Genomic DNA, 23901 nt, shown 5'->3' with positions numbered 1-23901 from the left:
TTTGGCTGATTTTCTTTAGTTACTAAACATTTCTGTCTAATTATATATGATTAAAAGAGAAATATTGAGAAGAAACTAACATAAGATAATTATAAAGTAATTAGCTATTTATATATTTATAGATTCATGAAAAAGTAGTAATACAAAATAATTCTGATATAGATACACAAAATATTAGCTATCAGATTAGTTATTCGAATAGAACATATATTAAAACACAAAATATATATTAAAATTAAATTAAACAACATATATATTTAATAACTATTTTTTTATATTCACACGATGTTTTTTAAAAATTAATAAGGGATTATATTATTATAATAAATAAGTAAATGAATATTTATATATTATTTATGATTGTAAATATATTCAGAATATTAATAAATCTAATAAAAATAAACTCACGTTTTATAATAATGAAAAATAGACTTTTATTAATAATATTATTGAAACACTAAAAAAAGTACTTAAAATTTTTAAACTATCTCTTTTAGCTTAATCTAAAATGCTTAACCATGACTCTAAGTTTCATCCCAACTCATCCAACCTACAGTCCTAACTTTTCACCACCATCGTAATCCTTAAAAAAATTTTAGAACGGTAAATTTTGAACGAAAGAGAGCAGAACACCAAAAAAAGAAAGAAAAGATAGGGAAAAGAAAAATAGAAAACAAAAACTAAAATTGAAAAATAGAGAGAGAACTAATACACACACTTCTAAAGTTGCAGTAATAACGTATATATATATATATATATATACACACACAAAACAAAGATATATATAACTGTCCTACACCAAAATTCACTCAAAACATAATATACCACTAAATAAAGTCAAACTAACTACTTCTCCACTACTTCTCTAATTCTGTTATGAATAAAAATTTACAATTTTTATCTTTTCTCTCCTTTACATCCCCTCAAACTAAAGTATGGTCAAAGAGCAACTTGCAGTTTGATCTTCAATCTCTTAAAGGAAGTAGTAGATAAAGACTTGGTAAGGATATCTGCAATCTGCTCAGCACCTGAAATGTGTACAATATGTAGAGAGTTGTTCCTCAACTTATCTCTAATGAGCTGAACTTCAAGTTAAAAATATTTCGCCTTATCATGGAGGATAGGGTTATGCATAAGGAGGACTGTGCTTAGGTTATCACAGGGAATTGTAGGAGGAATCGCCAGAGGGACATCTAGTTCATGAAGAAAATTTTGTAGCTAGACCAATTTAGCTTCACAAGACACCAAGCTCCTGAATTCTGCCTATGTAAAACTCCTACTTATAGTAGACTGCTTCCTACACGACTAAGACACTAGATTAGTACCAAAATAGACACAAAACTCAGATCCTCAATGTCAATAGCCCAGTCTGAGTCTGAAAACGCATAAAACCTTGTATCAGTGCTTTTGTGAAAGGACAAGCCAAGTTCCTTCGTTCCTTGCAAGTATCTGAGGATCCTCTTTGTATCTTTCTAGTGAGGAAAAAGAGGAGCATGTATGAATTGACTGATTTTGTTAACTGCAAAGGAGAGATCCGGTCGAGTAATGGTAAGATATTGCAAGGAACCAATCATAATTCTAAACAATTTTAGATTTTCAAAAGCTTCAGCACATGAAGACAAAAGCTTCAAAACCATTTTGTTATATATTTCGTTTGAGACAAATGTAAGACTCCATCACTTGTATATTGGACTTCAACACCCAAAAATTAAGAGTTCCTAAATCCTTCAATGAGAAAATCTGATCAAATTACTTAATCATAGAATTTATATGAGTAGAATTATTTCCAGTTATAACAAGATATAATCAAAGAATCTATAGTTATTCGAATAAATAAAGAATGATCAGAATTAGCACTTTTAAAACCAAACTGATTCAAAGTCTTACTTAACTTCAGAAACTATTTTTTTGGGGCTTGTTTTAAGCCATAAAGGGACTTGTTCAACCTACAAATGAATATCACTCTGTTGTTCAAAACCAATAGATTGGGACATATAAATAATATGTTGTAAATCTCATTTAAAAAAGTGTTGTTGAAATTAAATTGTCTAATGACCCAATTTCTAGAGAGAGCTATACTTAAAACTAGTCTAATGGTAGTAGGTCAGATAATTGGGCTAAAAACTTGTTCAAAATCAAATCCCTCTTGCTAATCAAACCTGTGAGTAACCAACCTAGCTTTATATTTTTGAATAGACCCATCAGATAGCCTTTTAATGGGGTAAACCCATCTGCAGCCAATAATTTTGGCATTCTATGGTATGGAAACTAAATTTTAGGTTTTTGTATTCATAAGAGTATTATATTCTTCAATCATAGCTCTATACCAATGTGAAATACTAAGAGCAATCTTGAGAGTTTTTGGTATATAATCTACATGAGAAGTACTGTTAACAGTAATAGTATAGATCTTTGGTTTAGAATGTCCAGTTTTAGACCTAATAACCATAAGATGAATATTATGAGATTCTTTAATTTGACTTAACTTAGTATGTTGAGTTTCACTTCGCTCAAGAGATTGAAGTATAGGAGAATCAGTAGTTAAGGAAAAAGAATTAAAATGCTAACTGTTAATGTTAATATCAAAATCTTGATGATTAAGTATCAAAAGAATGAGAATTATGATTGGCAATGACAATGTCATTTTGAGAAGCAGAATTAATAGCACAATTATCAATAAAAGTAGTAGTAGTAGTATTAGTATTATTTTGTAATAATGAAACAAGAACCATTGAAGGATAAATAGTACTTAATATCTGATCATTACTATCAGAAACCTGTGAAGAATTCTCAAAAAAAGATTTGTGAAATAATTCAAGATATGAAAAGTCAGATTCACCAAACTTCACATGCCTAGATACATAAATCTTGCCAGTAAAATCAAGGCATTTGTAACCTTTATAATTTATGGCATAGCCTAAAAATAAATATTTGCAGGATCTAGATTGAAGTTTATTGCTAGAATAAAGTCGCGGGATAACAAGAACATCAAAATTTTTTTAAAAAATTATCATCTGGTTTCTGATGTAATAAAACTTCATATGATGATTTATTTGCCAAAATAGAAGTGGGTAATCTATTAATTAAATATGTTGAGGTAATAACAGCTTCATCCTAATAGATTAAAGGCATAGAAGCAGTGAATAGCACAAACAAACTCATTTCAATGAAATATTTATGTTTCCTCTTTGTGTAGTCATTTTGCTTTGGAACATAGGAACATAAAAAATGATGTGAAATGTCTTCTTGTACCATAAAATTATCTAAAGAAAGAGATTTGTATTCATCTCCATTATGAGATTGGAGTTCCTTAATTTTACAATTAGTAAAGTTTTTTATGAGATTTTTATGTTGTTTAAAAATATATAACACCTAGAATTTGTTAACAAGCAAAAAAGTACAAATATATCTACTAAATGTATCTATAAAAGTCACATAATATCAATAACCAAAATGAGAGACAATACGATAGGATTCTAAACATTACTATAAATAAGTTATAAAGGTGCATCATAAGATGTATTAAAATCAGAAAAAGAGAGTTTAAGAATTTTAGTTTCAGCACAATTTTACGAATCTTAAAAATTAAATCAGAACTGAAACTATTATAAGTTATATTACATTGATTGAGAACTAATTAAACTATTTTAATGAGAGAATAACCTAAATATTTGTGTCACATATCAAAATTAGAATAAAAAATAAAAAAAAACATAAGAAATATTAGGAACCCATGAAGATTAAGGCACATCAACATTTACAAACTAATAAAGACCTCCTCTCTAGCTAACAACAGAGAAGAATATAGTGTTACATTGACATAAGAACACAATGGTAATTGGGGGGTAAAAAAGAAGACCCTAACATTATCGATATGTTGTAATTTAATTTTTCTTTATCTTAAATTATAACAGTTTGCTCCATCTAATATTGACTATGTATGTACAATGATATTGTATATGTCATTTGTAAACTATAGAAAGCAGAAGATTTGCATCCCTTTTAACTTGCAAAAATATCTATACTGTAAGACAAGTCGGTGCTAATCCTTTTGTATTAATTTAATTAATTTGGAATAAGTATTATCAAGTCACCGACTATATCAGTGCTTCAAAAATTTTTAATAAATTAATATTATAAAATAAACTTACTTCATGATAAACATAACACACAAGCCAACAAATTTGTGAGTATATCATGTCATACGGTATGATAAGAATATAAGATTATATTACACAATCCTTTTGATATATCATCAAGTCTATTCCATTGTGTGAAGCACGAATGAACTTACGAGTTAATTATATTTTTGTAATTTTGTTGGAGTCAAAACTTTATTAGGAAGAGAGAGTTATAATTTGGATCAAGAACTTGGACAAGAAGTGTGTATCCCATTTTTATAAATGAATAATTTGGAATTTAACCTAAATCCTTGTCATATGATTCCATTATTTTATATTTCGAAGAACAAATCTCTGAATTTATAATGGGAAGCTTACTTTTTCATATGAACATTATTATTCCAATAATCCAATAGTCCTTGGTGGGTCTCTAAGCTATGAGCTGTTCTAACGTGCACAAATGATTTGATTTTTCAACTATGTAGAGAACTAATGAGAACTCAAAAAAAAAAGGTGATCAATGTTAGTTTCAATCAGGACTGATGTAGAAATATTCTTCTGGAGGGCCAATAACATATATAATATTAAAAAATTATATAATATAAAATATATTACAAAAATATATCGATAGAAAATATATTTTAAAGTACAAAAAATATGTATGTACTTTTTATTAACGAAGTGGTCGATTTTTCGTATTATAAAATTTATCGATAATAGAATTTGTGTCAAATTTTTTAGCAATTTTCTTTTCAATATAATTAAAGAAGTTAGCAAGAAATTAACCTTTCATTTTGTTTGAGTTATTCTTCATAATATTCATCGCTGAAAAAGATCTCTCAGTTGTAATAGTTAAAACAGAGAGAATTAATACCAAATGAATCAAGGGAGTGATCCTCTCCAGTGAAAAAAAATCTGGATGGTATCCAGTATAGGATCTCACCCTTCATTGCTCTCTCTCTCCTATTTAATTTTGATCTCACTTAGGTGGCGTTTGTTTTGAGGTACTGAAACAGAGACTGAGAGACTGAGACTCAATATTGTGTTTGTTAGTTTAGAGACTGGTACTAAAATTTCTGTCTCTGTCTCTAAAATTTCAGTATTTCAGTACCTCCAAAAAGTAGGAACACAGGGGACTGAAATTTTTAGAGATGGAGACTGAAACTTTAATAATATTTATACCTAAATACTTTCATTTCAATTAATTAATTCCAATTTTACCCTTTATGCAAATTAAATTAGAGTTTCATTCTTGTTTCAATTTCTGTCTCCCATTTTGCACCAAACAGAATACTGAGATTTATTTCAATTCCTGTCTCTCAGTCTCAGTCTTTCCGTCTCTGTCTCTCCACCAAACGCTACCTTATAGAATAAAAAGTGAGAGATCACACTTTATTCTCTCAAGTGTTAAAAAAATGGAGAGGATCAATTTCCATGAATCAAGAAGGACGCTCAAAAGAAGAAAAAAAATCCACTTTATGAGATTTGAAAAATTTTATTGAATTAAAAAATATTAGTAATAATATCTTTTCAGATTTTTTAATATTGTTATTTATTTTTTAGATATTAGAAATCATTAATATTTAGGTTAGGCTGAACTTTTATTTATATTAGACTAAATACTAAATAAATTAAAAAAAAGTTATACTTAATAACTTATTACTATTAATAAGTTATTAATAGTAATAAGTTAATCCAAACCAATCTAAAAAAATTTGTAATAGTTACTTTTGGTAGGATGTGTCACACCACTTTCATCATTCATATTAAGTGATTCATATTATACTTAAAACTAATTGAGAATAACAATTTGTGTCTAATGTGGATCAAACGCACTCACTCTGTAACATTCAACTGTGAATTGAATCAAATTTGTGGAATAATGTCATGAAAATAATACCTTGGCACCCAAACTACAACAAAGTTCTGTAGAACAGACACTTGTTACTTGCACTTTGAATTTGATACACAAGATGGACAAATAAGAGCTATAAAACCTTTCTTGTGAATTATAATGTTTTAGGATTAAGCATAAGCTGAAATTAATCATCATTTGTTTGCTACAACCTTGGATTTTTGGAAGCCAATGAAATTTCAACCATAATAAATGTGAAAACCACACAGTGATACACACAAGTGAATACATGTTCTTTGGTAGGAGTTGTTCAACTTGACTAACATTCTAATCATAAGTTCCTTACTTAAATCTAATCAGATTTTCATGATTCTTGATGCATTAGAATCCTCCGTTAATCTATTATTACATGGTGTAAATTGATCTCACCTATTACCAAATCATCGACCTTAATTTTGTTTAAAACCATAATAACATCATGAGAAACACTAGTCATGACCATTGTGCCTCCAAACCCAAAATTCTCCAACATCATACAACCATTCAACACGCCAAGATATTCATTAGAAAGCTCATAAAATTTTCTACAATGCTCAAAAAACTTCATTTGAATCCGCAAACTATACCCCAAGTTATGATCAAATAAATCAAGGTGAAAAACACACCTAAACCAACCAATAGCACCTTTAGAACCTCATTCAACTTTCGATCTTAGCTTCCTTCACGACTCATCTTCAACCGTTGATGAATCCCCCATCGAACGGTTCAGATTCAAACCCAAACTAGCCACCGATCCATGTGAAGTGAAATCTCACCAATCAAAATGAAGTATTCGGATCCTCTCCTACACACTCATAACTATATAACCCATCAAATTTCCACCGCTTTTTATCCCAGGGAAAAAAAAAAGAATTTCTCACAAACCGATCCATTTCTTCATAATTTCCCCAAATTTCTCTCCTAACCCTAATCAACTTCTGAATTCCCAAATTTCGACCATGTCGTCGGAAGAGCCCACTGTTGTAGCAGCACCACCAGCTCCGGAGCCAGCACCGGAACCAACCACCAACACCGAGCCTCCTCAAGAAGACAAAACTGAACCCGAACCTGCTGCCGAAGCAACAGAAGAAACCACTAAAGCTAAGAAAACCAAGGAGCCCAAACCTAAGAAGGCTTCCAAGCCTAGAAGCCCACCGTCTCATCCTCCTTACCAAGAGGTTCGGTTCCGATCCTGAAATTCTCTTCAATCATGCAATTTGATCTGAAATTTAGACTTAGTTTTGATTTTGATCCTGATGTTTTTGTTGTTAATTACAGATGATCAAGGACGCTATTGTTACGTTGAAGGAGAAAAACGGTTCGAGCCAATACGCGATTCAGAAGTTTCTCGAAGAAAAGCATAAGCAGTTTCCATCGAACTTCAGGAAGCTTCTTTTGTCCAATTTGAAGAAGCTCGTAGCTTCTGGAAAGCTCGTTAAGGTTAAAGGTTCCTTCAAGCTTCCGGCGACAAAGGCGCCCGCATCATCAGCGCCTTCGCAGGCAAAGAAGCCCGCGGCTACGAAGACCAAGACTAAGACTAAGACCAAACCCAAGCCCAAGCCCGCTGTCAAGGTGAAGGCAACAAAAGCAAAGACAACCAAGACTAAATCGGTGAAATCAGTTTCAGCTAAGTCTAAGCCCAAGCCCGCTCCAAAGCCCAAGGCTGTGGCGAAGCCTAAAGCAGCTGCAGCAGCGAAGCCCAAGGCTGCTGCAGCTAAGACCAAAGCAAAGCCCAAGGCAGCTGCTAAGCCACCGGCAAAAGTGTCGAGGATGTCGACTAGGGCTTCGCCAGGAAAGAAGGCTGCACCTGCCGCAAAGCCTGCAGCAAAGAAGGTTGCGGCAGCAAAGAAGAGCGTGAAGCCCAAGAGCGTAAGGTCTCCGGCGAAGAGGGCTTCGGTGAAGAGGGGTGGAAGGAAGTGAAATAGATATATAGATAGATGAGGAAGCCCTAGTGGGCTTTTTGTTTTTCTCTCTGTTGTGTAATCTTTAGTTTTTGTAAATGTTTTTTTAAAATCTTAATAGTTGAGGTATCCTGTTTACAACTTTATTAACAAATCAATAATAATAGTATTAATCTCGTTTAAATATTTTGAAGAAAATTGGTTAATGTCGGTGATAGTAATGTGATATGTGTTATAAGTTATAACCTTTAACTTGTTTATTAGATAATTTAATTTGGTATGATATATAAACTAAAATTCTGTTTAAGGAAAGGAATCAAGGATTTTTTGTAATTTTTGAAGTTTAGGGAAAGGGTCTTTTCGTATTCATGTTAGATTGCTTACCATATAAGCCAGTCTTCATTCATCTATGAACATCATTGTGTCAACTAATTGGACAATCATAATTTGTCGCTTGTTATCTTCAAATGTAATTTACTGATTTTGAGAGAAAATTTTGCTTTAAATTTTTCTTTGCTTACATTTATCTACTGGAATATCAACGTGCCTGAAGAATCTAAAAATAGTTATCCAAGTTTAATTAACACACGCTAATTGTGATTTAAAAAATATTTTTTCGATACTTTTTTTTTTTATAATATCAAAATCTAAAATATCTTGTATCAAAATTTTGCTTTTATTTTATACATAAGAGTATATTTAAGGTAGTGAACTCGTAGTTTTTACTTCGACTATTAAGCTAATTAAGAATCGTAATTTGTTGAATCGTAAAATGGAAGTGTACTGGATGCCTCCGGTACAGGTTGAGGGATGGATCGGAAACTTGCGTGTCGAGGCGGATGCCAGATTATCTGACTGGAGCAATGGGTGGAGCAATGGGGTGGTACCTGCAAAGACACTCCGACGCTCAAGTCAGAATGGATTTGAGAGGTATAAGGTGTGTAGAGTGAATCACATACCTGAGGGGGCCAGAGACTCCCCTTTATATAGGTGATGATGATTATCTTATCTTATCTTATTCGGTTAAGATAAGGGAGATATTTGAATTTGATTGTTGGTTAAAAGCTCTAGTGGACTGGTTTCGGAATTTCCAGAAGGGTGAAGCGGGTCGGATCCGGATAACCGGGTTCAAAGGCCGTTCTGAGTGTGGGATCCGTGGGCCGGATCCCTAACAGTTGCCCCCGCAGCGGGAGAGCGAACGAAGTTGGTCTCCGTCGCTGGAGGATATGGTTTTGACCGTCGGTGGCCTTCTTCGGTTTGTCGGGGCGGAGTTCCTGGTTGACGGATCTTGTTCATCGCGGGGGGTCGGCTTGTCGGCCCTGAGTTTTGTGGTTCAACTGAGGTTCGTCTTCCTTGGAGTTCGTGTCATTTGATTGACGCGAACATTCCGTATTCTTGCGCCCGTTTCATTTTTTGAGGCGTTCTGTCAGTTTTATTTTTCCAAGGGAGCATTTATTGCGAGGGGACGTTTGGGCTGCTTTCCGATTTTACCCCTCCGCGTCATGTTTTATACTTGGGGTTATTTACGTCTTTTTGCCGCTTTGAAACCATTTTGGTTTTTTACCTTTCTTCCCTCGTTCGTTTTATTTGCTAGTTGCTTTTGCTTCTCCTATGTGAACCTCTCTTTCTTCTCTCTCATTTTGGTGTTTTTCCTACTTCTTTGCTGTCGTGCTTCTGCTTCCTGCTCTTCAAGTTTGCGCTCGCATTTTTAGGTTGGTGTTCTTTCTCTTTACCCTTGTAATCTGTATTGCCTGCTTCTTGTGTTTCTGTTTTATTTACTTGCCTCCCTTTAGTGTTTTTTGGTTTAGTGTGGATTGGGGCTGTATCCTACTTTTGTATGATGGTCTTTGTCTTTTGGGGTAGTGGATTTTTTTTAGGGGATCAGCACCACTGTGTCATTGCTTTTGTATTTTCACTCACTCCATTCTAGTGATTTACCTCATTCCAACAATTTACGCTTCCTTGCTTTTGTATTTTCTCATCTTACAGTGTTATTTTCTATTTTTCATGACTGATGCACCATAAGCAGGAATGGAAGCGGGAGGAAGAACATGCAGCAGGCGGTTGATCCACCAGCTGAAGGTGGCAATTAGGAAAGTCACCGTACCCCTTGCTCATCTTTAAATGTACCGAGGACGGTGCAAACTTTTAAGTGTGGGGAGGTCGTCCGTCCAGTCGGCGTTTTTGGGTGACAAGTTTTTAATCCCAACGCTTTTGCATTTCATTCTTAGGTCTTTTTAGAATTTTTAATTGCATTTTCTTGTTTTGCATGTATATATAATAAGCTTAGTCAAAATGATGAAATTTTTCAAGAATTTTATCTATGAGGCACCCCAATTGATTGAAAAATTTTTTTTTAGAACTTGCTTAAATTATATATATTGTGGAACATGATTTTTGAGCTAAGAACACAAGCATGTGAGTTTGAGCCTAATTGTGTGGTTACATCATATGACCACTTATTTTCATTCTTGTGTGCATTATTCTCTTTCTATGATTGTAATCTTTGATTTGTTTGATTCTATATGTCCATTATTTTGTGTATGAATGCACTTATATGATTGAGGTCATTGTTTTAAATAGCTCACGTACCCAAACAACCCTACCTTTTATCTTCCATTGTTAGTCAATTTTGAGCCTATGTTTATCCCATTTGTTCTTAATTTTAGCACATTGCAAGCCTTAAGTGAAAAACAAAAAAAATGTCCCTTATTTGGATCTTTGATTAGCTTAGGCTAGTGAGAGTGTTTATCATTTGATTTTGGAAGAGTTGGGAACATTGGGTAGAGATAAAAGTGTATTTTGTGATTTTGTTGATAATCATGGGAATTGGATACATACTCATGTATCAATTATGTTTAAACCATATGCATTGATGCTTTTGTGTATATTTTAGTTTAAAAAAAAAAGGAAAAAAATGAGAAAAATAAAAAGAAAAGAAAAAAAATAAAAAAAGAAAGAAAAATAAAAGCAATAAAAAGGAGACAAAAATGCCCTAAAGTGAAGTTCAATAAAAATCAATGCATATGGAATGTGTTTAAAAGAGAATGCATGAGTGTGTGAAAAGGTGAAGAATGAGTAGTTAGGTTTGCATTAGATTGAATAGGTTGTTGTAGGTTAGGTGGGAAGTTTAGGTTAATCAAAGATCCAAATTCTAACCCACTTAACCAAATATACACCCTTACCTTGACCCTAACCCCATTACAACCTATGAGAAAGTCCTCATCATATTTGTATGCAGGCATGGAATAATTGTTGATTGTTAGATGAAAAACAAATCTTGGAAAGTATGATTAGGGGAGAATTGAGTGAATCAACCCCATACACTTGAGTGACTAGAGCGGATACACATCTGGTGAGGGTTTGCTCAATTATATGTTTTCACCTATGATCATTTGTTCTTGCAAGTTTGTATTTTTTTTTTTCAATAACTCAATTCAATTGTGGGTTTGCTTTGATTGCTATTGCTTTAGCCCTTGTACTTGTATATGTATTCTTAGGAATTGATTTATTTTGACCAAGTGGTTGCATTCATTTAGATAGATTACATATAGGTAGCTTGTATTTAGTTAGTTTGCATTGAATAAATGTTGACACCCTTTGTCTCTTTCTTGGTTTAGCATGAGGACATGCTTAGTTTAAGTGTGGAGATGTTTGATACATCCCAATTTTGTGTTTTATCTTGTGCGTAATTTAGGGAATTTTATCAGCCTTTCTCACATTTGTTCAATGAAATAGTATGGTTTTGTAATTCTCCCTTAATTTGTGCTTAAATGTAAAAACATGTTTTTTAGGCCTTTAATTTGCTAGTTCTAATTCACCTTTGATTCCACTAGATGCCTTAATGTGTTTGTTAGTGAATTCAAATTGAAAATGCTAGGAATGGATCAAAGGAGTGAAGAGAAAAGCATGCAAAGTGGAGAATTCATGGAAAATCAAGGATTTGGAGTGCATGCATCGACGTGCACACGTGACAGACGCGCACGTGTGGAGATGAAGTCGCATGACGACGCGTACGTGTGACATGACGCGTACGCGTGGAAAGTAAAATGCCAAGCGACGCGTACGCGTGACCCAGCGTACGCGTCACAGCTCGCACGTGACTTCATTAAAGTGAAAACGTTGGGGGCGATTTCTGAGCTTCCCAGGTCCAAATCCAACTGATTCCAGGAACTATTTCATGCAGAATTGAAGATTAGACAAGGGGGAGCACTTAGATTAGTTATGATGAGCCTTTAGTTAGTTTTCTAGAGAGAGAAGCTCCCTCTTCTCTCTAGAATTAGGTTAGGATTAGGTTAAATTCTCTTAGATTTAGGGTTAATTTCTTGTCTTCATCTTGTTTTTCTTACAATTCCTTGTTGTAGTGTCTTGATTCTCTTATGTCTTTTTGTTAATTTCTCGTTTTGGTTACTTTTTATGTTGTGAACATTCTTTTCTATTTCAATTTCCTTTAATACAATTTGAGGCAATTCATGTTCAATGTTGTTTAATTGAGTTGTTGTTATTGTTTTCTTGTATTGAGTAGTAGTAGATTTCATTAATTCTTGCTATTTACCATGCTTTCCCTTTTATGCCCTCCAAGTGTTTGGTAAAATGCTTGGAAGGATGTTAGAGTAGCTTTTTTTAGCATTCTTGGCTTGGAAAGAGGAATTAGGCAATCTTGAGTCATCAATACCCAATTTATATTGGTGATCTAGGGTTGTTAGTTAATATTGTTTCCATTGACTCTAATTTCTTGCTAATTCAATTAGTAGGTTGATTAGGACTTTTGGATTGAGATTAACTAATCTTATTTGACTTTCTCGCATGTGAAGATAATTTTGTACCTTCTTCCATTGTTGGAGATGACTAAATAAGACAAGCTCTTGATAAATATTGTATAATCATTAATGACTAGGATAGAAAGCTTAACTCTCAACCCTTGTCATGAATGCATCTCTTTAGTAAGTATTTCTTTAATTGGTTGATTTACATTTCTTGCACTTTTACCACCCCAACCGTTTTGATACCATAACCAATAATACGCATACCTCACTGTAACTCCTTGAGAAGACGACTCGAGATTTAAATACTTCGGTTACTTTTATATCGGGGGTTGGAATTGTGACAACCAAACAAAATTTTGATTGTGGATTGTTTGTTGGTTTAGAAACTATACTTGCAACGAGATTTTATTGAGAAATTCTATATCCAAACAAATAATAACCGGCAAGCTATTCGGTATAATTTAATAAGGACTAACTTACCTGCTTTATTGAACACTTTTGCCTTTCACAAGCTAAGCTTCTCCTCCACTTTATCAATTATCGGTTTCCAAGTGTTGACCCGCCTTGGATTTGCTCCTAAAGAGATTCCAAGATATCTGACTTGAAGGTTAGCCTCCTTACATCCCAATAAGTTGCATATATTGTAGGTCCATGACTGTTCACAATTGATTGGGATTAAACTAGACTTATCGAAGTTGATACTGAACCCTGACATCACCTCAAAGCACCTTAGCAACCTGGCATAGTTTCTGATTTATATTATTCATGTATTATTATTATTATTATTATTATTATTATTATTATTATTATTATTATTATTATTATTAAATCCTTTATCCAATTCAATATAAATTAAAAATGGATTAAAACCGTACTAATTTGTATTTAATTGGATTCTAATTTTAGTAAACCACATGGATCAGATTGGATTTCGGATCTACTTCTCAAAACCATGCGATCCTATCCAATCCAATCTAAACTGCATAATGTGTTATCATTTATTATTTTATTATTATATTTACAATATTACTTATATATGTTTAATTTATTATATATTTTTATATTATTCATGTATTATTATTATTTAATAAATATTTTATATTTAAAATAATATTTATTTATTTATTTATTTTAACTAAACTATAATTTTATTTTTATTGTTATGTTATTTTTGGTTTTTTAAAATATTATTGAGATTTGTTATATTATTGTTGGTTATTTAAAATTTGATGCTGAAACTTGTTATGTATATTTATTTTATTTTTAATTTACAAAATCATAAATTCAATCCAATTTAAACCGTTTGAAATTAGACCGAATTGGATCAGATTTTTTTAAAAAGATCATCAAATTCAAACCGCACGACAAGTAAAATTAGTGTTCGAGTCGGATGAATTTTTGACTCAAAACCGATCCAAACCGCACCACCAACACTCCTATTAGTGAGTAGTGACTAGTGAGTACCTATATATTTCTTTAAAAATTTCAATAGAAGAAGAAACCATGTCTTTTGGGTTTATTAGAAACAAAATCGTAGCCTTCTATTTGGAATTTCTTTATTTTACATTGTCGGAAACCCAAGAAACAAGAACATCAAATAAAATTATAAAAAACCAAAAACTCGCATAAGTTTTGTGAGTTGAATTGTTTGATTTTTAACAGATTTAACTGTCATTAACTAATTTAAATGCAGATGGTTTTACCAATTTTTTAGTTCGAACTAATCGGTCCAGTCTCGTCTGATACACATAACATGGCCTCCCATAATCACGCCATGAGAGATTTTTGGTGACTGAACATAACACAAAGAAAAAACACCTAAGAGAAAGAGTAACATTCCTCTCTAATAATAATGTCTAAATTATTAGGGGGTTGTAACCACTCTAGGTACACCTGCTTGTTTAAAGCAGCAGTCTTAGCCATTAAATCAGCCGCTCTGTTTGCTGTACGCTGGATGAGCACTAAAGTAGCTGTACAATTGCGCTGAAGCATCTCTTTGATTTTGCCAAGCAGATCAGAGTCATTCGTAATCATGCTGGTTGTGCCTCGCGAAACAAGAAGAAATGCATCAAGATTATCAGTTTCACATATGACCTCTTTACACTCGCAATCCCAAGCCATAACAAGCCCTCTCCAAATAGCATGAAGCTCACAAGAGAGAACACTAGAAAGAGGTATACTGGCAGAACAACCTTTCATCCAAATTCCCATGATGTCTCTAATAATACATCCAAAGCCCGCTAATTGCCCATTTTCAAAAACGCTTGCATCGCAGTTCACTTTACAGACATTCATTGGAGGTGGTTCCCAGTTATATTGCAAAGAGGAAGGAATAATATGTTTTTGGTTGGTAACAACCTTAGAGAAATCGCGAGCAGCATGTTGAACTAAGTGAACAATTTTCTCCTTACTCCATGGATCATCTTGATGGAAGATGTCATTGTTCCTATCCCTCCAAATCCACCAAAAGGCCGCTGCAAAGAGAAACTCATTTTTGTTGAGGTTAGAACGAATCCAAGACACAAAATCCAAACTAGAGTCCTCAGCGGTCATTCCCAAATTTAAGCTAATCCAAATCTGACGAGCTTTTTGGCAAGTCCTAAAGCAGTGGTTAATATCCTCTAGAGCAAGATAACATCGCTGACAAAAATCAGAAGTAGCAAGACCTCTTTGAAACCGGTAACTAGCTGTGGGAACTCCGTTGTTGAGACAAAGCCAGAGCAGACACTTTATCTTCTCCGATATTCTCAAGCGCCAAAGCCAAAGCCAATTTTCATTATCGTTCCAGCCAAATTTCTTCTTCAATAGCCATTCATACCCGCTTTTAGTCGAGTAGGTGAGAGTATTTGAGTTTGTCCAAAACCAACCTGTTTTATCTCCTGCCTGCTTGATAGGATCAAAGAGCATCAAATCAAGTTTAACTTCTTCCGGAATCATTGTGCAAAGAATATCCCACCGCCAATGTCCATGGTACCAAACATCTTCTAGCTTCAAGTGAGAATCAGAGATGTGCACAAAAGGAACCAAAGGAGCTAGTGTTCCACATGGTCGCCAAGCATGATACCAAAATGATTGAGACATCCTGCTTGTACACCAATCAAAACCATCACGAAGCTTTTCTATTGTCTTATAAATCGCTCGCCAAGTGCTTGAAACATTATTAGAAAAATTGGATGAAAAGCAAGACCTCCCAGATAAATATTTTGCCAACATAATTCTTACCCAAAGCTTATCATTATTATGCAGTAATTGCCAAACAAGCTTTCATAATAAAGCAAAATTTACACACTGGGTATCTCTAATTCCCAAGCCTCCATATTTTCTTGGAGTGACAACTTTGCTCCACTTGACATAATTTAAGCATCGCTCCCCCACCTTTCCCTTCCACAAGAATTGTCTAAGCACAGAATCAATCTTTTGACAAATCGGAGTAGGAAAAAGAGTCACTTGCATCTGATAAATAGGAAGAGAAGAAGCAACAGATTTAATTAAGCAAAGCCTGCCTGCTCTGTTAAGGAGCCGACCTTTCCAACTAGCCAGCCTATTCTTGATCTTCTCTAAAGAGTCCGAAAAAATAGACCTAGCAGCTCGAGGATGGTTAAGGTTCACCCCCAAGTATTTGCCTAGGTCACTAGTAAAAGGAATATGAGAAACACCAGACAACATTTCCTTCCTTCTATTAGAGATATTTCTAGAACAAATAGCTTTAGATTTTTCAATGTTAACCTTCATACCTGAAGCTTTGCAGAACAACTCCAAGGTGTGCACAACATTCTGAACTTGATTTTTCTTCGCTTTACAAAAAAGGAGGAGGTCATCTGCAAACATCAAGTGAGAAACTCTAGGTCCTCCTCTAGAAACAGCCACACCATCCCAAATACCCTCGTCAACTTGTTTGGAAATGAAGCACGCCAATCTCTCCATGCACAAAACAAATAAATAAGGAGAAATTGGATCTCCTTGCCTGAGCCCTCTGCGAGGTTGGAAGCTGTCCAATCTATTCCCATTCCAAAGGATGGAAAGATTTGAAGCCTGAACACAATTCATTACAAGCCGAATAATTAGAGAAGGAAAGCCAAAAGATTCAAGAGTGTGCTCAAGAAAATTCCAATCAACTCTATCATAAGCCTTTTCTAAATCAATCTTAAAAGCCATAGCTCCTTTTCTAGACTTTGTCCGCTTAAGAAAGTGAAGAACTTCTTGGGCCACAATAATATTATTAGGCGCTCCTCTACCATGTATAAACCCTCCCTGAGTTGGGCTAACAATCTCATCCAAAAAAGGTCGTAATCTATTAACCAGCACTTTAGTCACTAGCTTATAAATTACATTACAAAGACTTATTGGCCGAAAATCCTTCAATCTAGTTGGAGGGTCACATTTAGGGATAAGAACAATCAAAGTTTCCAACAAAGAATGGCTTAAAGTCTCCCCTAAGAATGCTTTCTGAACAGTACGCCACACCTCATGACCCACCACATCCCAATATTCCTTGAAGAAAAAAACTTGAAAACCATCCGGCCCAGGAGCTTTGAACGAGCTCATATTATCCAGAGCTTCTTTTACCTCCAACATTGTTACTGGTTTAGACAAATTATCACAAGCATCCTGGCTAAGAGATGGCATAGGAATTTCTCCCATGCAATTAACCTCAACAGGCTCAGTAGAGCAAAAAATATTTTTGAAAAAATGAACGACCTCTCTTTGCAAAACTTTCGGATCATCAGACCAGGACCCATCACCGACCAGCAACCCATGAACCTTGTTAGATTTTCTTCTAATGATGGTTTGCATATGGAAAAAGCTAGTATTTCTATCACCATACCGAACCCATTGATCTCTTGACTTCTGGTACCAAAGCAATTCTTCCTGGGCCAAAACTAGATTATACTCAGCTCTCAATTTTTTCTCTTTGTGCTTCAAAATCGGATCATCGTCAGCCTCCATTTTTCGTTGAATACAATTCAAATAAGCCTCCAATTTCCTCTTTTTAATAAAAATATTGCCGAAGACCGTAGAGTTGAATTCCAACGAAGCTTCTCTAATACGCCATGAGAGATTGATTAAGAGATATTTAATTTTTAAATTTTTTCGAAATGGGTATATACAAAAAATGTACTTTCTCATATCTTAATTTAACTGTAAGCATAAAAAGAAATGATACACTTTTCAAAATCAAGATTTTAACTATGTTGTTGGTGTAGTTTGTACAACATAAATTGAGTTTTGCTCTTCTACAAAACTCCAATAACCTATGAAATCTTAATTAAAGTGTAGAAGGTTGAAAAAACATTATCACTCCTTCATGAAGTTATCTTTGAGTCTCTCAATTTTTTGGATAGAATACTTAAGCTCTTGTTGGATGTTGAGCCTTGAAGGGGATAATACAATGTCTTTCCAAATTGATCCTGCTTCAAAAGCTGGATTAGGATGCTTGTAAAGCTCATATATGGATTCAGCATCTTCATTCAACCTTGCAACTCTCCTCAAACAATCAATTTCATCTGGATCAACAAGTAGTGTCTTGTCTCTATCTTTCCATCCTATCAACTTTACACAAAACTTATCAAGTCAATAGAGATTCACATTTTGTTGTAATGGCAAAGATGGAGGGAAAAATGGTGGATCCTAATTTCATGTTAGACAACCACCAATACCAATTAAAGAAATTAGATTAATATTCAAATTATTTCAATATGTCTAGGTGGTAGAAAAAAATTATCAAAATCATAATTTTGTGTCTTACTCATTTTTGGGTACTTATTTGTTGTGAGAGTCGAGAAGGTTTTACACTTTCAACAATGCTAGGGAACCAAGAGGATATCAGCAAAAAACCAGCCAAATATTTTTGGGTGAATTCAAAACCTCTGTGTAGATGGTGCTTATGCTAGGCATTAGGATGTTTCTTCTATTAAGTATGAGAATGTTTCTTTTTCATATTAAATGGATGTTCTTTTATATATTTTATAAAGTTTTTTATATACTAAGAATCGGGATTGTTGGAAGTTCTGTGATTCCTGCCCCTATTTCTCCAACGTATCATTCAGAATTTAAATTTGGGGTGAGAAGCAATTAATATCAAATATTATAAATTAAAAACAAATAAAATTAATTAAATATAATTATAAATTAGTTAAGTTGTTTACCTTTTGGCTGATCACCTCTTGGTTCCATATACTTTTCCTTACACTTTTACTATAGTTTAGAAAGATAAGATTGTTCAAAACACTATGCAAAAGTTATCTTATTTAATACACATCTTGTGATATTCTTAAATTAGTTCACGAGTAATTTTAGATATCAATTTAGTTTCAACATATTATTAATGAGCATTTAATTACTCGATGTATTATTATTTAAACTTCAAAGTGAAGTCATAGTTGTGTTATTAAAATGTAGAGGTTAAAATTAAAAAGAAAAAGAAAAAAAAAAGAAATCTTTAATTGGTGAATGATTTCTTGGTGTTTAATCGTTTTGCATCAATGTAGGTGCACAAACAAATTGATGGTTGAATAAAAGGAACATAGATTTGAAGGCTTTTTTTTTTCAATCAATGAGTATATATATATAGTGTCTGAAAGTTACTGTCTAATTACTAAAAAATGTTAAAAAATTAATTTTAAATTTAAAAAATATAAAAATTTAAAATTTAAAATTTATTAAAAAAGTAGAGAAAAGGACAAATAGGTCCTTAACCTTTTGGTTTGCGGACATTTAAATCCCTAATGATTTGAAAATACATTTAAGTCATTGACCTTCTTAAAACCTGGACACATGGATCCTTCTGTTCAATTGGGTCTAGCAGACTCAACGGAAAAATCAAACATGACTTCCGTTGTACTGGCCTGGCCAATATACGAATGCACACGTGGAGAGTTTTTAAAATGGGACAAATTAGATTCAGGGATCGATATGTCCAGATTTTGAGAAAGTCGAAGACTTAAATGTATTTTCAAATCCTCAAAGATATAAATGTCTACGGGCCAAAAGGTCAAAGACCTATTTGTCCTTTTCTCTAAAAAAGTAAGTAGAGCAAGAATGTAAAGAAGTTTATGTGTACCTTGGGTGGGCCTTCCAAAGCATTGGTACTGTATAACCTGGCATTGTCTACTAGGTTACAATATGTCATAAATGCATCAGCAAACCTTTTGTGAGATTTTAATTGAGATTTCACTCTTACTCCTCTTCTACACATGATAGCTCTCCTGTGTTCCCATTCAAAATTGCTTATTAGCATAATTCATTTACACTGGAATAATCATGCCAGATTTAGTATTAAAAAATCAAAATTATGACTAATTTTTCTTTGCTAGAAAAAGGAGTTAGATTTAGTTGTCTTCTGTTCTAAAATAAATATGCTTTTACTGTTTTGCTACATTGAAAAATTGAATTATAAAAGTTAATATTCAAATTCTTCTTTGAAAGATAATTCAGTTTCTAAGTTGATTCCAAAAAGATTTTTCTAGTCATATTAGTTTCTGAAAATTATAACCTTAAGTCAAATAGATCATTTTGTCAATTCCATGATAACATGTCGTACTCACGTGTCACAAAATGATTGGTTGATGTGTCAAAAGTACAACCAATCATTTAGTGACACGTGCCATCTAACGTGATACCTCGTGTTGTTTCTAACTGACCAGATGATCTATTTAGCTTACAATTGTATATGTCATGTATGAATATGACTAAAAAACTTCTTTAGAGAATCAATTTAGAGAATGAATTATCTTTAACGAATTTGAGTATTAAACCTGAATTATAAATTAAAACGATTGATTGAAATGGATGTAATAAGATTGTGAAACAAACCTTATGCCTCTAATGACGGCAAGGTAAGCATCACAAATTACTCCAACCAACTCTATTCTATATGGTTTTCTTTTTTTCCCTCCAACTTGTTCAGGTTCTTCATCATCAATAATTTCCCAATAGTTTTCAATTACAGATCCATCACTGTTCAACTTGTAGCCGACACCCATCCGGTAACGCTTCCGATGGACGTTTCTGGCCATGGTTATTGTTTGCACTACAAATGGTACCCAAGAGAGTGTTCCATCCATGATCACATCCCTCCCTTCATTTAGTGCAGTTACTAGGAGTGATGAGGCTGCATCTGTGGAGGATTGGTGAACCTGTTTTCATCAATGATTTTTATCATGCTAGAACCCAAACCATTGTCAAACTATGGAAAAAAGTGCTTAGAATTTAGGCTTTTAGGTGGACTAAAATGTTTATAATTTTGAAAAAAAGACATGTATCTAATTTTTAAGATTGATCTATTTCAAATCATAATTTCGACTATTTTTGTGAAAGTTAACTATACAGATGATATCGTCTCTTATGGTAGACCATGTGTATAAACAAATAATAATCAAGGTTATGAAGTCAAACTGGTCATTCAACAAGTAGAGTTAGATGTTTGAAAGTTTAAAAGTTCAACCGAGATTTAACCGAGCCAATTCGACCACCTAGTTTACTAGTTTTATGACCAATTTTTACCAAGAATGGGACCAATCTGGTAGCCGATCAATCGAACTTGCTAGTTTGGTTTGATTCTCAAAACTATGACAATTATAATTAAAGAAAAGTCTCTAGAATAAGTATGAAATCAGAGAACAATGTTATAACAATCTTACCAATTCAGCTGTTTGAATCATGTCATGATGCCCCCTTGAACTAAGGGCTCTATAGATAACATCTGATTCTTTGAAGGCATCTGCCTCAATGATAACAGCATTTCCTGCCGCTCCGGCCCAAAAAGGTCTGCACAAATTTCTCTAATTATGACCATTTCCATATGCACATAATAATTTATCTTATATAGAAAACTTATGCTTGTACTATTTTCTGTGTACATAACTATATCTTCTGTTACTTCTTATCAATCACGTTTAATACCAAAAATAAAAGATATATGAGAACGATATACAAAAATAATAGTACATATAACATTCTTGTTATGTATATATTCGGTGTCTTACTCTTTAAGAATGTCCTTGAGCACAGTGCTCTTGCCGGCTCCCATGCCACCACCCATGAAGAGAAGCACCGGGCTTCTATCGCTATGAGCTACTGGAGCCATTACTTCTGTGCATCTCGAGTCATCGGTTGTTACAAGTCCCATTGCTTTCATCTCTTCTACTAAAGTGTTAAAAACTCTCGCCACCTTCAAATTCTTTGTTAGCCTCTCAACCCTTTGTTCTCTGTATGTTCAAAATCCTACTATTAATTTAACTTCGAAAGGAGAGGAATAAAAATAATAGTAACACACACGCATACGCACGCGCACACACTCACCTAGTTGCGGCCATAACTATGTGCTTGAGCTTCTTTTTTGCCTCATTTTCAGAGCTCAATATCTGCAATATAGGAAGGAAAACACTTAGTGGTATAAATAAACAATTCAAATGCAGAAGATTCCAACATTTAGAAATAACTAAACTAAACTCTTCACTAAGACCTGACTTATCAATAGATCACCGTAGCTCCAATGGAATGAAAAGTAACTGAGAATGCATCTCTCAAACTCCTCCACGAGCTTCACGAAGAGCGAATCTGCATCCGGTTCGCCCTCGAAGAAGGCGTACATATCGTCTTCGCATCCGTCGGCCTTCCTTATGTATTCAGAAGCTAATTTACACAGATGAGGACAACTCCTCCTATCTTTGAACCCCATTTGTCTAGCTGCACCAAATCACAAAAATCAATAGTCCAATTCATATTTAAATTGATAGAAATGTACTACCTCATCTAATTGAATTTTTCATTATCTTTCACTACCATTTATAGAAGGAGATTAAGTGTTAGTAGTACTTATTAAAAAATTTTCAGGGGAGGCCAAGTTAATTAATAAGAAGAAATAAAGATCGGAAACAAATTTTACAAGTGATGTAAAAAATTTGGTAGCAGCCATTTCCTCGTATAATATAGTATAAGATCCACCATTGCTAAAGTTAATCACATTTAAAACACGATTGTATTATTAAATATGTATCTTCTTGTCAGCTTAAACTTTTAGAATAAGTAATTTCCTAACATAGTAGCAGAATTTCTCCAAAAAAATTTAAAATTCGATCCTTGTTGGCATGTTAATCTATTATGTTCTTGACAATTCACATTGTCTGTATCATTATTGCGTCTCTCCTACTTGGAGGGAACTACACTAAATCCTACAGTGATGATAGTATATAAACCAAACTAAACTAAACTAAACAATTGGATCTTCCTAATAAACACAAACACAAACACAAAAACTCAAAATTTATTATCACTAATTTGATTTTTTATTATTATTGTTATTACCTACGTAATGAGAGAATCTTTCAAGCCTTGGAGTATGTTTGCCTGCCCTTGAAATTCTCAAAAGTGGCATTATCTTGCGATCTCTCATAACCTTGATCCGATAAGACATTGCCACAGCAAATATCAACCCAATGGATGAAGCCACAACGATCTGTGTAACGCTTGGCTTAACATTCCCATTATAATCTACAAAACATTTCAATTTCGATCCATCAACATCTGTACATAAAATTGATGCTATTAAAGAATGTGATGAATTATTCATTACATACCTCTCTGCATTTCTCTTGGATGGAATTTATTACCAAGAACAAGAACAATGAGATAATGAAGGAATGTGATGAATTGATTGTGTTCTTGTGGGGTTTTTTCTCTTTGATTTCCGAAGAATTTGATTGTGGTGTTGAAGGAAACTCTATTCATTCCTCTCTCTCTCTCTCCCTCTATTCATTACGTACGGCTTTTGCATGCATTGTAAGCTAATTGACTTACACGTGTCTGAGAAATATTTTGCCTTTTGCAGAAATAAAATAAGAGGAATGCTAGGGTGAGCAATTTTGGTGTTTTGTAACCATCAATTGGTCATCAATAGTATTTTTAATGGTGTGAGATTATATCTCATGGTGGGAGATCACTTATTTTTGTTTTGATGGTTAAGTGCTGGTCAAAAAACACAAAAGTTGCTGGCCTCCTAGACTTTTCCATAAAATAATTCTCTTGCAGTATATCATTAATTTTTGAGAAAATTCCACTCCCCTCCCCTACGAGATGCTAAAATGACACTCTCCTCCCCTCTATTTTATAAATATACATTCTCCTCCTTTCTAACTTTTAAAAATCTCTTCTTTAATCCATTTTAAATTTTTTTAGTTAACTAATGTTAACTTTATCCTTTTTTTAAGAAAAAATAAATT

General features: G+C 33.5%; 2 protein-coding genes across 2 annotated transcripts; one reads left to right on the top strand and one right to left on the bottom strand.

Annotated features, from left to right (window-relative positions):
• Positions 1–6810: 6810 nt before the first annotated feature.
• On the top strand, positions 6811–8114 carry LOC112736735 (uncharacterized). Its single transcript, XM_025786309.2, has 2 exons — positions 6811–7193; positions 7294–8114. Exons 1-2 carry the CDS (start codon positions 6975–6977, stop codon positions 7933–7935), a joined length of 861 nt encoding a protein of 286 aa, XP_025642094.1. The 5' UTR covers positions 6811–6974; the 3' UTR covers positions 7936–8114.
• Positions 8115–17871: 9757 nt separating this feature from the next.
• Positions 17872–23406, bottom strand: LOC112736734 (calmodulin calcium-dependent NAD kinase). Its single transcript, XM_025786307.3, has 9 exons — positions 23260–23406; positions 22988–23173; positions 22146–22369; positions 21983–22044; positions 21667–21888; positions 21322–21448; positions 20495–20817; positions 19743–19887; positions 17872–18232 (listed from the first exon to the last, which is right to left on the bottom strand). The coding sequence occupies exons 1-9, from the start codon at positions 23267–23269 to the stop codon at positions 17978–17980; spliced, it is 1554 nt and encodes a 517-aa protein (XP_025642092.3). The 5' UTR covers positions 23270–23406; the 3' UTR covers positions 17872–17977.
• Between the last annotated feature and the right edge of the window lie 495 nt (positions 23407–23901).

Source organism: Arachis hypogaea, chromosome 13 (assembly GCF_003086295.3).
Source record: "Arachis hypogaea cultivar Tifrunner chromosome 13, arahy.Tifrunner.gnm2.J5K5, whole genome shotgun sequence".
Lineage (NCBI taxonomy): Eukaryota > Viridiplantae > Streptophyta > Magnoliopsida > Fabales > Fabaceae > Arachis > Arachis hypogaea.
This window is presented reverse-complemented; position numbering and strand designations above follow the sequence as displayed.